Genomic DNA, 16,997 nt, shown 5'->3' with positions numbered 1-16,997 from the left:
TGGTGTGATCAGATGAATGTGAAGATTTCAGGGATTCCCCCAAAGCCATGGCTAGTTTTAAATTGAATCTTGAAGAATAGGAATAGGACATATAGGCTAAGATTAGAAAAATTGAGTTTCAGATAAGGAAGTAGGCAATCACTTGGTAGAGGAAGCTCCGTGCAGGTTGGAGAAAAATGAGCTGTCCAGTTTGGAAAGAGATTGTGTGGAGGAGTTGCCAGGCCATGTTTCAGAGTGTCTCAGATTACATTTATGGGGGTATTAAGTTGTTGTGAAGTGAAGGCTACTCAGTAATTGCTGGCCAGCGGGGGGCTGAATGCAGTGCTGTGGAAATATTCTAGTTATACTTCAGAGATGAGTCAAAACAGAGCTTTTATGTAGAAAACTAGTAGAGAAGAAATTAGCATTTTATCTTTAAATCCCCTTTAATCCCTATTTATTTCTATGGACATTTGTAATGTAGAGTGAGGCAGGCTTGTACTTTTACATGGTAACTTATGTTATTGAGGTTTTCAGTCTAGGTCTAGAATATCTAAACTAGTTTACTCGAGTTGTTTTGTGCTTTCTCTGTGTGATTGGATCTGAGAACTGAAGGTTCATATGTTATCGCTGGGATATTTCAGGTGCCCAGAAAATTGTGTCTCAGGTTTCCAATTTAGCCCAGCATTAGTTTCTTTTTCTCATTATCTTTGTAAGCTCTTGGATTCTAATTACTTCACTCATCTCTTATTTACGACCAGCAAAAGCATCTTGTAGCCACCAGGAATTAGTCTCAGGTCATTTGTTGGCTAACATTATGACCCTAGGAAAACCATATTTTTATGTTTTGATTTTCTACTCTGTAAATAGGACCCCATAGAACACTCATGGAATTTTTTAAAAAATATTTCAAGCTAACTGCCACAATGACAAAAGTCACATGTCTCTCTTTCCACCAGTTCGTTGCATGTACCTTGCTCAGTGTCTGGAATATGCACACTGCATTAGTGAACTAGCAGTAAATATCACTATCAGCTGCAGCACTGAGTGGAAGATGTGTGGGAGTTCTAATTGTAAAAGTTCTACAGCGTGCAAAGATTTCTTGGATCCTTTCCTTTGCCCATTGATCTTGGGGATTGACACCTGTATTGTTCATTGAATTCTTCAAACGGTCCAGGAGACACCTCCTCTTTGTAAGACAAATTGTCTTCAGAGGATGAGTGACGACAGGCATTTGCTTCCATTATCGATGGTGATGTGCTTCATTTTTCATCCTAAATGGGGGGAAAAAAGGACTCACATTGAATCGACTTGTTAATTATACAGGGTGTTTTCAGCATCTCTGAGGCATCATGGAGAGGGTCATATGGTAATCTCATTGTTAAAAACCAAAAGCAGCCCCTCTCTTGGAGCTCAGGTGTACGTGTTTGTTAGCTTTTGTTAAAGCAAGAGATCACCATGTTGCTCATTTTCACCAGGCTGGAAATTCAGTGCTGTCAGGGAGTGCTTAGAAGAAAAATCTCCATCTCTAAGCCCCAGACCACTAATCAGTTCCATAAGTTAACAAATTCTGCCAGGAGACTAAATCAGCCAGTGAGATTATTTCGGTAGTTGTTTATAAAGCAGAGCGCCAGACTGAATGCATTGAGTCAGCACTAGGAAGTATTTAGCTCTACTATCTTATATGTGATTTTATCTAAAGTATATATTGTTTGACCTTCCGGGGTCTGCATTTGTGGAAGATGAAATGCACAGCTTCTTCCTATCCCACGACATTTCAAGAAAGTCAAGGTAAAACATTCAGCAGCCATCATCTAACCCTCTCATCTCCAAAGCTCCAGGTTTAGAGACAGAAAACCAATTAATGATGCTTGTGTTTTACCTTGGGAGCCTGAGGTCCAGTTTGTTTCTCCTTTATGATTTTAATTTATCTTCATCAAAGCACAGTAAACTCTACCGTGCAAGCAGAAAACAATCCTTGTCACCATGACCTCAAAATCCCTAAGTGTAAGTAATATCAGAACACACACCCATGGACCAGCACCTCATACTCATCTTGTGCTTCTCACTTGAAAACTAAAGGAACAGGGCCAATATGAGTTTTCTCTTAATTTCTGTAAGAAATGCTACTTTAAAGAGTGAAATACAAAATGTTTGTTTTCATTTAAATGGACTTTGTTATATAAAATAAATAAAAAATAAAAAAATATATAAAGAGTGAAATACAATTAATTGTGCTACGAGTGCTCAAGGCACTCTGGATAACACAAAACGGAAAAGTGGAAGTTTAACCATTTAATACCTTTTCAAAGATAATTACCAAAGCAGCCTAATTTCATAAATGAAGCTCACCATTTATGCATACAGCAAAGCCTCACCCATGCAAATTTACATTAATCAGCTAGAGTAGTTTAGCAGAATGAAACTGTTATGAAAGATCATTGGCAAGTAAATGATCCATCTATTTGACACCCTTGAAAGACACAAAGCTTACAGAGACATCTGTGCAAATACACAAACTTGAAAAATATGTGCGATATGTATCTTTAGATAAGTAAGCAAGTCTCAGTCTCCCATAATGTATATACTCACCTTTGCATTGAAGGACAGACACCTTCAATGTTTTTTTTTTCCTGAATATTTAACAATGGCATTTTATTATGGAGAACAGAAAATGGTTGTATAATTTATGTTAGGGAGTAATAAATAAACTAAGTACTAAAGACAGATATTAGTTTCATAACTAAGGAAATACCAGTCAGATGGCTTGCAAATAATATTGTAAATACTACAATATTTCAATAGTATTTCAATAGTCTTTAGAATTGAGAGGGGAACAACTAGGTATCTGCTTGCTTATAGGTTAAGGCTTTGTTATCGTAGGGTGCTCTTCATATTTTAAAAAAAATGCCTTTGTTGAAAACAGCTCAAAATCTAGAAAAAAAAATTTAGTTTCAAGTATCTTCATCCTCTCTCAGTGTTTTCCATTTAGGTCCTAGGTCCTAATGGTTCATAAGGTTTTTTTTTTTCCTTCTCACTGCCCACCCAAAAATTTCAAGCAGGTGTTTGAAATGCAATTGTATATTTTCTTTTTCTTTTCTTTTTTTCTTTTTTTGAGACAGGGTTTCTCTGTATTGCTTTGGAGCCAGTCCTGGAACTAGCTCAGTAGACCAGACTGGCCTCAAACTCATAGAGATCCACCTGCCTCTGCCTCCCGAGTGCTGGGATTAAAGTCATACACCACCAATGCCCGGCTATCAATTGTATTTTTTTAATAGCAGTTTATTATTGCAAGCAACAAGGAACTTGTTCTTACAACTTATTTATGGAGTCAGTAAGATGTCTCAGTGGGTAAAAAATCCTGCTACAAAGCTTGACAACCAGATTCAATCCCTTGGACCCATGAGGGGCAAGTAGAGAAACAGTCCCTGTAGACAGTCTTCGGACCTCCATATGTAAGCCTGAACATACACCTCCACACACAAGCATGTATGCACAAAATAGAACTAAAATAAATTTCTAATGTTGTCTGAGTGCACTGATTTTTGTGTCTTTCAGAAGAGATTTTGTAGAGGCCACTTTTTGTTTTCTTCTGACTTCATCTACCCTCTTTCTCATTTGTAACTTCAGTGGCTGAATCTCATATTTTGTTTATATGGTTTGGATTTATTGCTATCTTTTCACTTAAGGTAGTAATGCTCAGCTAGAAATTAAATTGAAAATAGCATAGCATTTTACAAAATGTCATTTTTCTATTCCAACATCATTTTGAAAGATGTGTGTATTAGTCAGGATACCGTAGAGGAGCAAATCTCAAAGGATGAAAGTGTGTGTGTGTGTGTGTGTGTGTGTGTGTGTGTATGTGTGTTAAACCAAGCAATCTTTAAAGTAAGAACCACAGCACAATGATAGCTGAGTTCTTAGACTCTGTAGTTATGTGTTCCTTGAGGCTGAGTGCCTTCACAGTCAGGGAAGTCCCATGATAGCTCTCCCTGGGGAGTGACAACCCACAGTAGCTCTATCTATGAGGCAGGGTGTCTCAGTAATTACAATCCCGTGCCAGAAGCCCAGAAGATTCCTGGAGAACTGCTGGTCTTTAGTCTCCAATGAAAGTTTGGAAATAAAATTCTTCTGATATAGGGAAGGAATCAGCTGCCCCAGCATGGAAGCAAGAAGAAAGCTGGAGCGAGCAAAACTGAATGATCTTCCTCCGCCACACCCTTTTATCTGAGCTGCTGCAAGAGATGCAGCTCACAATAGGGGCTTCCCAAACTGTTTAAGGCAACTGGGGCAGTTCTTCAGTTGAGGCCCCCAGTATAGGTGATTTTATTTATTGGAAATTGACATGAAACCAATCATAATAACCTATAATACCTTGATTAGAACAGATGCTGCAAACCATCCTCTTCCTTTTCATCCCTCCCAACCTTGCATCACTTTGCAAACACTGAAATCTACTGACACACAGCACAGGGATGTTCTGTGTCCACATCTCAGAATGTCTGGGGTTGTTTCTCTTTTCTGTTAGAGTTCATATTCAAATGTATTTTGTATGCTGTGAATATTAACTTCAATTTTTCCTGCATAGTCAGTTATGGAAATATAACCTAGAAAGGATATGAATAAGCAAGCTAGAGAATGCTGATGCATTTATTTATTCAGCAAATGTTGAATAACAGCTTCTTAGACCAAGGTTCCATGTTAGGCCACACAAATAGCAATAAAATTTTCCAGTGCCTTCAAGTGAAAGAAAGCCTCAGAAAGACTCCCAGAGGGATGTGTGTTTACCAGGGAGTGCATCTGTGGGACTCACTACTACTTGTCCCCTATACATGAGCACATTTGGCATATTGTAAGTGCACCATAGATCTTTATGAAAATAACAGTTCTAAACCAAGAGTATTTTGTAGGTACTGACAAAGTTCTTTAGACTTATGTTTAACCTGTTTAACCACTTAAAAAGAACGCAACTATGACCATGTGTGTTACCAGCAAGACTTGGCAGAGGTGCCCTCAAGAGGTTTGCATGCAGGAATGGAGGTAGGTAGGTAAACAAATTATCCTAAGGCTCATTTTCAACATGCTTCATGGAGGAAAGGGACCTACTACCTCTGATGGGCTTCTACAGGACTCAGGTGGAGTTAAACATTTAGAGCTCGAAGGATGTTTCTTCTCTTGCAGAGGACCTGAGTTCAGTCCCCAACACCTAAGACCTGGCAGCTCATTGCTACTTATAACTAGACACCCTCTTTAGGACTTCTGTGAGCACTTGCATACACACACACAGTGTGCATTCACATAGACACAAAGACAACACACACACACACACACACACACACACACACACCTTTAAAAATCGAATTAGAATTATCTACATTTACAAGTGGGATGATAGTCTTTCCTGGAAGAGATAGAAGATAAAAGAAGACAAAATCAATTCTAGCTAAAAGTCAAGAAGTTAGGAAATGACAAAAGACTACATTTTGCTAGTTATGGTTGATGGAGTGGGTGATAGGTGACAAGGTATAAATATGTAGGATGGTGTTAGGTTGTACGAGATGGGGACAGAGGAAACACTAGAGGTTTTGAGCAAGAAAATGGCATGAGAAGATGCTACAAATGTGAAGAAGAGGGTACAGTCTAATAGTGTAGTTATTAAGGAACTCACAGATGAAGATCACATTCACTAGTAATTCTTACCAAGTGTAAAGGGTTTCTGTGATCTAACATTCACTCTAGATGAGGCAGAAGTAAGGCTCTCACCACTTTCTGAGATGTGAGGGGCCAAATTGAAGATATTTTCTAAGAGAATTGCCTTTTTCAAATATTTATTTCATTGTTAATTTTGTGTGTGTATGAGTACATGTGTGTATGTGTTTGCACATGTGTTCAGGTCCTCAAAGTAGTAGGCAAGGGTTTGGAACCCTCTCAGCTGGACTTAAGGTGGATTTGGATTGCTGGGAACCTGACTCGTTCAGTTCTGCAAAAGCAGTACTCAAGGGCTGAGCCCCATTTCCGAGCCCAGGTGAATAGATTTTAGTTCTTACTACTGAAGAGTCTTATTTAAAGTTGTTTACTGAATCTTTTTGGGAAAGGCTAAGTCTCCAGAAGCATCCCACCTGAAAGCCATTACCACCTTGTGGTTTATAGAGGACTTTCTCTGCTCATCCCCAACCAGTATTTGTGCTTTCCTTAAGCCCCTCGAGGATAGGAAGTCTTACAGTGACTTTTCCCTTCCCATTCACTGGCATCAACCATGCTTCCAGCCTTTGACAGAGAAGTCTCTTCCTTAGCGGGGTATTATTCTCAGTTTCTTTTTCCTTCATTCTCTCAAGAACCATCAATTAATTTGATAATTCCCTGTAGATGCTTTTATTTACAGTACGTAAGTACCGTGCATTTAATCTGTACTTTGTACACTAACTTTGCTTTCATTAGCAATCACTGTCAGGATTAGCGAAGGTTTCACATTACATAGACTTGAACAATAAGGGCTGTTTTCTCTCTTAAACTCAAGGTTTAGTAATTGAGCGCTGGACTGCTGCCACACTCTCAGAACTCTATGGGATTCTGCTTCTTCCATGCATCTGTTATCACTCGAGAGTAGCTTTTGTTTTGAAATCTGAGATGATTGGGTTACCACTCTCCTCCCCATTGAAACAGCAAGAAGACAAGGTGTTGGGAAGAGGTAGTGAAGGAAACCGTCAAGTGTCTTCGGGAAGGGTTCTTTAAGCACATCAAGATGTCTGTGTCAATAGAGTCTATAAGAGCTACCTCTAGCCATACCACATGCAGGGAAATCAGCTAAGATACAGATTAGTTTGTGAGAAGACCGGATATCCTTGGAAATTAAAGTTAAAATGATACGAAGAAGAAATACAGGTTTTAGACAGACAATTAACTATGCCAGTGAGTTACAAATCTTGTTTTGAGCCACAGTCTCCTCAGTTACCTCTCTTAATTAATAAACTTTAAAAATTGATGCAATCTTCATTCTGCAAGAAATTCCTCATGCCATTTATGGTTTAGGATCAAATACAATGGTGAGTTTATAAACATCTAGAAAATGCACAGATATGAAATGCCATCTTTTGAAGCACTAAGTAGGGTACTGAGTATAAAATAAGAAAATTACTAAGGAAATATGTTGCTTTTTTATATATGTCTGGTCATAACTTATGATAACCATTAAATATTGGGCTAGGGAGATGGCTCAGTGAGTAAAGAACTTTGAGTACCGATGTGAGGACCTGAGTTTGAATCCCCAGAAGTCATGTGAAGCTGGGTGTGATGATGGGAGAGTAATCCCAGAGGTACTGTGGTGAGATAGGAGGTGGAGATGACCCTTGTAAGCTTGCAGTCCAGGTAGCCTGGTATACATAGCTGCGAACACCCCAGAGACCCTACTACAAAATACAGTGGAAGGTGAGCACAAATACCTAGGGGTGCCCTCTGGCCTCCACATGAGCACTGTGGCATGTGTGCACCCATGCCCATCAACCGTCCACATACACAAAAGGAATATTTACTGTTATTGCTAAATAACTCTATTTGTGAAACATTTCTAAGATCGTAGTACAATTTTTTTTTTACATAGATGTGTGCACTGTATTGTTATGCCCACTCTACAGGTAGGAAACCAATCAATGCATGGAGGATACATGGAGCTCAAAGCCATGAGACTCTGAGTGGCTGTTCTAGAAACATCTACTTTCAAAACTCTAATCTGTGTTGCTGTTCTAGTCTTTGTGTGCCATGTGTTTCATGTCCTTTTGGTAAAATCCAAATCTCTATCATTAGAAGGATGCTTGCTTATTTGCATGTTGTACTTTCTCATTTCTCCCCATAATGAACCCAGCCTTCTCTTTTCCCAAGTGCCAGCTTCATTCTTGTGTTCTGTGTGAGACATTTCCTAAATACCTCAGTCCACAACGATCTTCCTGAATTTCCACAACATACAAACTGTATACTGTATACTGTATACTGTATACTGTATACAGAGAAGTATATATTCATTTGATTATAGACATAAATTTTACATCGTGTTAGGTTACTCTATATACCTTGATTTTCTATCCTTGAGCATACTGCCTTCTATTTCTTAAGCAATTTAAAACATACAACATCAATGTTGAGCCTATAGGAAGAACTAAAATTTAGCTCAGTTCTAAATCGAACCAACAATTAATACTTAAGCAACTATTGTAATCTACACTTCCATGACAAGTGAGACATCAGACTTAAGGAGGCAGAGCCATAGCCAGTGTCAACAACTAGGAGTCCAGTCTCACTGTTACAGAAAACCTTTAGTCTAAGGCTTGAGTGTCAACTGAACATGTGCCTAAAATCTGAACATCATTATTGCTTGTATTTGTGATGTGTGTACAGATGGCCTACTGTCTTAAGTAGAAAAAATAAAAAGCCAGGTGTAAGCAATTAAATTAATTTATAGGCAAACTCTATTCAACTTTGACAGTATCAGAACTGAGGGAACTTTATATGGAGATACCATGCATGAGCTCCTGCTAGTCACTTTATTAAAGAGAACTGCAAGGGATTCTTTTACAAATTTAGTCATGAAATATTTAATAACTCTCTGCAAGGCCATCTACAGAGTCTAACTAGGTGGGTGGCTGTTCCCCTCCTGTATGTGACACAAATATTTTCAGGGTCATATTTTCTGCTTAAGCTCATTTTGTAACCTCAAAAGCAACCCAGGGTCATAACAAGACATTACTAGAAGGAGTGTAGGGAAAAGTCTTTTATCTTTTCTGGTTCATGCATTTGCCTTTTTCTGAGTGGACATGTTGGCTTAGTATTTTGGTTACAGGAAACTTGAACACATAAAGATGACAATATTCCTGTTTGATTTTAGGTTGTTTAAATCAACTTGCCAACTGAATTTTTATGTATGTTTTATATAATCTACCTTTCTTTAGCTATGACATATATTTGTTGTTACTCAAGCTATCTATAAATTGCCTGTCCACTTGTCTTAGTTACTGTTCCATTGCTGTGAGAGACACCATAGCTAAGGCAAGTTATAAAAGAATGCATTTAACTGGGGGCTCTTTTACAGTTTCAGAAGGTGAGTCCATGACCACCATGGCAGGGAGCATGGGAACCTATCATGTAGACATATCATTGGAGCAGTAGCTGAGGGCTCACGTCTGATTTACCAGCAGGGGGCTGAAAGAGTGAGACTGGGCCTGGCATGGTCTTTTGGAACCTCAAAGTCCATTCCCAGTGACATACCACTCTTCTTCCAGTTAGGCCACACCTCCTAACCCTTCCCCAAGCAATCATTCCACCTACTAGGGACCAAGCATGCACATAGATGGATCTATGGGGGCCACTCTCATTCAGAATCACATTGTTTATCAGTATATCTTCATTTCCATGCAGAGATTCAAAATATCAAGAATAAACTCTCCCCACTGTTGCTCCAGGTTATTAGTCCATGACTATGTTCACTGTTTATGTTCAAGACCTTTTCAGGATCACTTCAAAAGGACAGGTCTGTCATGTTTCAGAGATTTTATTTTACTGTTACTTAGGAAGAATGCTTGCTATTTTTATTATTGAGAGATTATTGTAGCAAGTTATTTGTTAGAAAGATATCCTGCTGTATTTCACGTGTTTATTTTGAGGATCAGGGATTCTAGACATTCCAATCCATGTAGGCCCTTACAGTCCTCCTAATCTAGCATCTTTTTGTTCAAGTTGAGTCACATACCTCCCCGGAACTTGTATGAGTCATTAGTGGTGTTGCAGAGACAAGCCAAGGCAGTGTAGTTTCCCTTGCTGTTTTAATTCTCCATCCTTCCCTCCATGTCCCTCTCTGTTTCCTTCTCTCTCCCTCTTTCCCTCTCTCTCTTTTATCACTCTTTTTTCATACTTATTCCCCCCAAATAGATTTTAACACTGAGAATTGTCAAGAACATTGTACAGAGCAAGATGATTTATTCACAAAGTCACTAATCTTTTCCTGCCTTTTATTTTTCTTCTTCTAGCTCTCTTCAATCTAATTCCTGTGGGACTGCGTGTGGTGGCCATCCAAGGGGTGAAAGCCAGCCTCTATGTGGCCATGAATGGGGAAGGCTATCTCTACAGCTCAGTAAGTAGTGTGTGTGTGTGTGTGTGTGTGTGTGTGTGTGTGTGTGTGTGTGTGTATGTGTGTGTGTGTATGTGTGTGTGTTAGTGAAGTCATCATTGTTTTAAGGAACTGATGTCACCTTATACTTTCAAATTGGATTGGTTTTCAGGACTATTGCAAAGATTTTTGCCATTTTTGTATTAAAGATTCTCCTCAGTGAGTGAAAATAAACAAATTATTTTCATTGTTATGTGTTCTTACATCTAGTTTTAACTTCCAGAAGGTGCAGTTTGAAATTTACCTGTCTGTAAGTTCAAGGAGTAAGGCACTTTCTCTTTTCTGTGTCCACTCCCCTTCAAGGACAGAAGATGTCTTGTAGAGGGTCTTCTTGATCATATTGCAGAGAAAAAACTTTCATAGAATCTGCTTTTCTTTATGCTTAATAAGTTCATGTAGTGCCCAATATGTGATATTCTCTAACTTACAGCCATTGTCTAATTCAAAGACAATGGGTGTGTAGAATGAGCTCTGGATTAGGAGCAACAACATCAGTGTATTGTGCATATACCAGTGTGTGTGTGTGTGTGTGTGTGTGTGTGTGTGTGTACGTGTGTGTGTACGTGTACACAAACAAGTTTTCCTTATTATCTTAATTTCTGGTCCTTTAGAGAGTTGGCCTTGGTTCCTCTCTTGTATACATACCATCTCTTCAAATCTACACATGACAAACTGTAGTATCAGTGGCTATATTATGGACACAAACATGTTTATAAGCACTAACTTAACACTATCCTGGTTGTTCTATCTAAAAAGAAAAATCACAGCTAAAGGGTTCTACCCATTCTGTAATCTTGGCCATTGTACAGATTAGGAAATTCACCAGTGTTTCTCAGCTGCTGTCATCTTAATATCATGGTAGCTCAGTTACTCTGATGGGATCATTACATGTTGTTTGCCTATACTGCTATGTCAAATGGTCCCTCAAATAAATATATAAATATATATATATATATATATATATATATATATATCAGTTAAAACACAGAATAATTTAAACAGCTCAAAGGTGACAGTCTACTTCTGAGCATATTCAGTTCTGAATGTCCATTAATATAAGGTATACATGTACACACATGTTCAAGTCAATTATCAAAATAGTACTTAAAGATAGAAACATCATCAGCCTTAGTAACAAGCTTTCGTTTTTCATGAATTGTGTTAGATACACTAACAGCTTTCATATAAAATCATCAGGAAGCCCCTTTAAATTTTTCTTTAATTTTTTTTTTCAGCTACATAGATTGACCCTAGGGACTGGCACATGCTAGGCAAGTGCTTTACCACTAAGCTGTAGCCCCAACCCCTCACAAATTCATTCAAAATACAAGAATCAAAACAAGAATAAAGAAGGGTATTAAGTTGAATAATTCAAATTAGCTAAACACTGGCAATACAAACGTTGACTGGGATAAAAACTAAAGTGTGTAGATTATCTGAGGATGGTATTAAAAACTGAGTAAGACATCACATAAGCTTGTAAAGGCTCAGGGTGCAATGCCAGAGGGTGCAATGTCATTTCAGGGCTTGAATTAGAGTTGATTTTCATTGGTCAGTGGTTTGTGTATAGAATGAAAGTGAAAAGTGGGGGGCACAGTTTTATTCAATTTTCAGAACTGTATTCTTTCTGTCCTTATTTAGAAGTGAAGCTAAGTGCATGCATTTGGGGTCTGTAGGAAAGAGAGGTTTAAAGAAACTTGCAGTTTTGATTGCAGTCCTGATTTAAAAATAGACCCAACACCGTTGTAAAGCCAGTGGTCACTTCCTTAGTTACATGCTTTGCTACATACATGTCTTACATAGAATCACAGTGCTGTCTTTGCTAGGGTGCCAGGGGCAAGTGTCTTATAATCCTACGCAGATTGTCACTGGCATAAGTTATCTGGTTCTATTCTCTTAAGTGCCCTATCTTTATCCCAGATTGGCAGGGGAGTACTGGTTTTAAACAATCTCTAATGGGACTATGGGGACCAACACCAGAGTGTACAAGCCCCATCACACTCCGTTCTCCAATTTCTCTGGTGTGCTGCAATGTGAGTCTGGCGCAGAGACCTTGTGGAGAGTTGTTAACCCCAGCTTTCCTGAGGTGTGTTTGCTGTGTACTAAGGCTTGAAGTTATTTGAAAGGCAGCTTCCTGTTTCCTGTGACCAGAGAAGTAGAGAGCATCATCAAAAGCCATCAAGAGATATGTGAAGGGACAGTCAGCAGTGTACAAACTGAAGAAGTTCTGCTATCTTGTCTGTACTGTCATTTTTGGGTTTCTGTTTAGATGGAAGCTAGAGGTATGTTCCCTTGCTACCTTTGAGTTCTCTTCATTTACTCATAAGCAGGAGCAAAGAAGAGTAGTGAAGGTAGGCTGATTGCTAGGTACTCTGGATGGAGCGAAGTTGTTAAGGTCTGTTCTCAAAATCCAGGCATACTAATTTATATCTGTCTGTATCTGTGTCTACATCTAGCCAATATATCTAAATCTATATCTACATATCATCTATATCCTTATTCATATCTATACTATTCTTTATATCATCTAAATCTTTATATAGATCTGCATTTATATCTTTATATTATCTATATCTATCTGCATCTATATCTTTATCTATATCATCTATACATGTATGTATGTATATATATACATATATATATAAGTTGTATCTATATCCATACATATATCACTATAGATATAGATATATAAATACAGATGTAGAAATACATATGTAAATGCAGATATATATGTGAAATGGTTTTGATGAATCTGGATTTGTTTCTTTAATCATTGTATTTTGCATGTTTAAACCTTCTCTGATTTTTCTTTTTAAACTCTCATGCATTACTGAGATTTCCCCATTTTTCTGTTATTCTTCTAAACTTAGGCTGCATTTCTTTTCCTTTCATGGTTGCCTCTAGTTTCAATTTGCATCAACCCATGATTATTACATCCATTGATAAGTATCTTTGTGTTTCTGTTTTCTAAACAGTTTATGAGCTGTAGAATATTTTCTTGGCTATTCAAACATATCTCACCAATCTGAATAAAAGTATTTTAAAATACATTATTTGTAGGTAGTGATTGAATTTTTCCAGACTTGGAAAATAATTTCTATGAACAGTTTTTGTGTGTGGCAAAGTTAGTCTTGCTGTTTTTACCCTTTTGCCAAACTACATATTTCTTTGTTCTTTGTGTGAATGTCTGCATGTAGTGACTTCTTAGGTTTGTGCAAGAATCTCTGTGTAGCAGGTAATTTGCTGCCTCATGAATTCATACAAACTCTTCCTTCCATTTCTCTTTGACTGTAGTCCACTTATTGGAAGCATCTCACTGGACAGGCATTTCCCCTAGCATCCATGAAATGATATCCCATTAGTTTCTTGCATCTGTTGTTGAATGTAGGAATTTGTTGTCAATTTACTATTTCCTTTTGGGTATTCCCTATGGAACAGAAAAAAATATTTTCACTTTATATTTCCTGTTCTTAAACTGGCTTTACCTACTAGAGATTTGTAATGAACTTACATTCCGAAAGAGTTATAATTCTCCACAAAAAACAACAAAATTTAACTTACTTTGCGTGTCCATTTTATCTCTCCGCCATATTTTCCAGTCTTATATGATGTTTCTATGATGTAAATTAGAAACATTCAAACTCATTGTGCTCAAATTTTATACTGTTTTGTGATTTCAGTCATGGTGTTTTCTTTTCTGAATGTTGGATTCTATTAATATTCTCACTTTCTTGATTTATTTCTTCCTGTTTTTATTGTGTGGCATTTTCCACTTCTTACAGACTGTTATTAGCTTATCTCTCCAAGTGTTTCTAACATAATTGGTCAGTGTTTTCCATAGTTATGAATTCATATTTTAAGCATTAATTTTCTTGAATCATTTTATAGTCACATTCAGGCTAGATTTTAGAATTAATTCTTTAAGTGTTGTGGGATTTGGCTTTGGGGCATGTTCCTTTCTCTTTCTCTTTGATAGTTCTCTCGTTTTGTTCTAGCAACTTTTTGGGTAGCTTCTCTTCAGCCTCCAGTATTTAGAGTACTTGACAGTAGTTTTAAGGCATTCCCAAAATGGCATCCTTGGGTAACAGTGGTGTGAAAGCAGGAGCCTGTGCCGAGGTGTGGTTTGGTCTAGCTGTTCTTGTAATAGACTGCACTGTGTTTCTAGGAAGGAACATCAGTTTTTGTCATTTCAGGATACCCCAGGGCAGCACATTATATTATTAGCTAGCAAGGCTCTGGTCCCCACTACACACAGACAGATTTTAGTTAATTCAGCTCACGAGAGAACTCCAGGCCAAAGGGCTTTCTTTGGGACCTGAAGTCAGGCTAGCCTGAAGCTGCAGCTGGTGTGGTGCCATTTCTATTCCACGGGAACATTGTGCTTGGTGTGACAGTGCTGTCTGCTAGTGGTGGCTGGGCCTGAGGTTTGTATTCTCCATTTGGAAAGAGAGGGTACAATACTGTGATCAACAATGAATCTCAATCCCCCCCATTCTCCTCCTCCTCTCTCTCTCTGGTTAAACGTACATAATATTATTCTTAATATTTTTGCATTCACTTACTGTTAATAATATCTACACTTTGGGCAACAGATCTCTATACCCTTTTTATATTGCAAGAACATTAAAATCATTTCCCCTTTTCTCCTCCCCATGACTTATTTCACTTAGCAAAATGGTCTCATTTCATCCATGTTATAGCATACAATAGGATTACTTTTGTCTTCAAAATGTAATAAAATTCCATTGTGTGTATCATTTTGCCCATTCATCTATTGAAAAGCATTTAAGTTTCTCCTACTCCTTGGTTATGGGATTAACGCTGCAGTGAACACAAAGTTAAAAACACATTTTCAGAAATATTTTCATCTCTCTGGAAATATGTCCAGAGACAAAGTTACTAGACCACATAACTTTATTTTAATTCCTTTATGGACTCCATACTGTGTTCTGTGCATCAGCACTGTTTTCTATTGCTACCAACAATGTGCAATGCTTCAAATACGTCTTCCCAGCCAAATACTTGCCAAAACTGATGTCACAAAGCTTTGCTTCCAGGTTTCTTCCACAAGTTTTCATTTCAACTCTCACATTTAAGTGTTTAATCTATTTTGAGGGGATTTAAGAAAATATGTTTTAGAGGGTCTTTTTCATCATTTTGCATGTGGCTGTGATGTTTTCCCACTACCATGCATTGAAAAGTGTGTCTATATTTGTGCCAGGATTAGTCCGTTGTTGTGCTGTAGCTGTATATGTGTTTTAAGGTCAGAAATTAAGAGGCAAAGTGCTTTGCTTAATTTTCCACTCTCGCAAGGGTGCGCGTTTTATGTCTAGTATGAATATTTTTATTCTAAAAGAATATGTTATTCTATAAAACACTGAGATATAACAGAATTGATATTGGATATATATTGTTTTAGGTAAATTTGGACATCTAAACAATATCAAATAGTTCGGTCTATGAACTTGGGATGTCTTTCTATTCATTTGCATAGCAAAAAGTTTTTAAGTATAAGTGTTAAATTTAAACTCACTGTGCCTTTTAAAAGACAGTTTAAAATAGTTTTAATGAAATTAAATAACACTTTGCTTTTAAGTAGAGAAAACAAAACCTGTTTCATACCCTGTGAAAGAATGGACTGAAACAGACATTTAATATAAATTTTTCATGACATGCATATATAGTAACTATTATTTATTTATTTATTTATTTATTTGTGCTGTTTAACCTGCTCTGCCTTGAGGTTTAATCTGTTTTGTTTATATGCTTTCTTCTCTTTGAATTTTATAAACTTTGACAATTTCTATAAAAGCATCTAGGCTTCTTAAATGCTTGTATTTAGGTGTGAATCAAACGAAGAAGTGAGTATTTTACCACACACAGAAGGATGGTCTCCAGTCTGGCTGATGCGATCATACTGTCCTTTCTCTCTTCTGAACATGGGGCAGTCACAATTCTTCTAGTAGCCCAGCTCCAGTGTCAGCTGATTTGCCCCTTCTTCCTATCATGCCTTTCATTCGCCCCACCTGGAAGGAAACAGTAAAAAAAGAAAAGTCTGGAGCCTAGGCTTTGGCATGTCAGAATTTGGGAAGTAAAAACAAATGTAATGGTTTGGACAACTTGAGAGCCTTGACATTTGCATCTGGAAAAATTGTACTTAAAATGCAATTTGAGTAATTTGCATTTTAATGAGCAGTTTAAAGTACTTAGCACCCATGTCACTGACATTTCATTGATTAATAATGATTAATATGTTTGGGAAAGCTATTTTCTTTGTAATAATTGTCTATTTTATAAACTTTAAGTAGTTATCTCTCAAATATGAATTAGGTAGTTTATAAACTAGTGATAGTTTAACTGAGAGATCAGTGAAAATGATGGGAACACTATTTTTTTTTTAAAAATTAATGCTACCTTAAACTGTAGCAATTGTATGGGAATCTGTGGCAGTGATAAACTCATTTCTCTAAGTCTGGCTGTGTTCTTGTGAGCAGTAAGTTATTGTGACAGCAGCTGTAAGAGCTGCCATAGCAACAGGATTAACGATTGTGTTTGTACAAATAATAAATTTTGTTTGGTTGTTACCTTGAAAATGCTTTTGGATTTGTATTCAGGTTTCAGAAGATTGCTGGGAAAGAGTGAAACATTAATTATTGGACATTGATGAAGAACGGAGGCTTAGACAGGGAGTTGACTTAAATAAGCAGATCTTAGCAACAGGACCAGGACCAAGATCTAGGCATGAAATGAAAATCCATAGAATTTTTATGATACCATTCTGTCCTTGACCTGGTATGTAATGATACCTTTTCATTGTTGACTGTTTCCTATCTCCCCCAGCCTTTCATACAAACTATCTCATTAG

General features: G+C 37.4%; 1 protein-coding gene across 2 annotated transcripts in view; it reads left to right on the top strand.

Annotated features, from left to right (window-relative positions):
• Window positions 1-16,997, top strand: part of Fgf12 (fibroblast growth factor 12) — a 354,306-nt gene that overhangs the window by 163,167 nt on the left and 174,142 nt on the right. For both annotated transcript variants that reach the window (XM_051191257.1, XM_051191256.1), the window contains exon 3: window positions 9,993-10,096. In XM_051191257.1, the coding sequence (XP_051047214.1) occupies window positions 9,993-10,096 (104 nt within the window). The remainder of the gene's footprint in view (window positions 1-9,992; window positions 10,097-16,997) is intronic.

This window comes from Phodopus roborovskii, unplaced genomic scaffold (assembly GCF_943737965.1).
Source record: "Phodopus roborovskii unplaced genomic scaffold, PHOROB, whole genome shotgun sequence".
Classification (NCBI taxonomy): Eukaryota; Metazoa; Chordata; class Mammalia; order Rodentia; family Cricetidae; genus Phodopus; species Phodopus roborovskii.
Note: the sequence above shows the minus strand (reverse complement) of the source record. Positions and strands in the feature narration are given on the sequence as shown.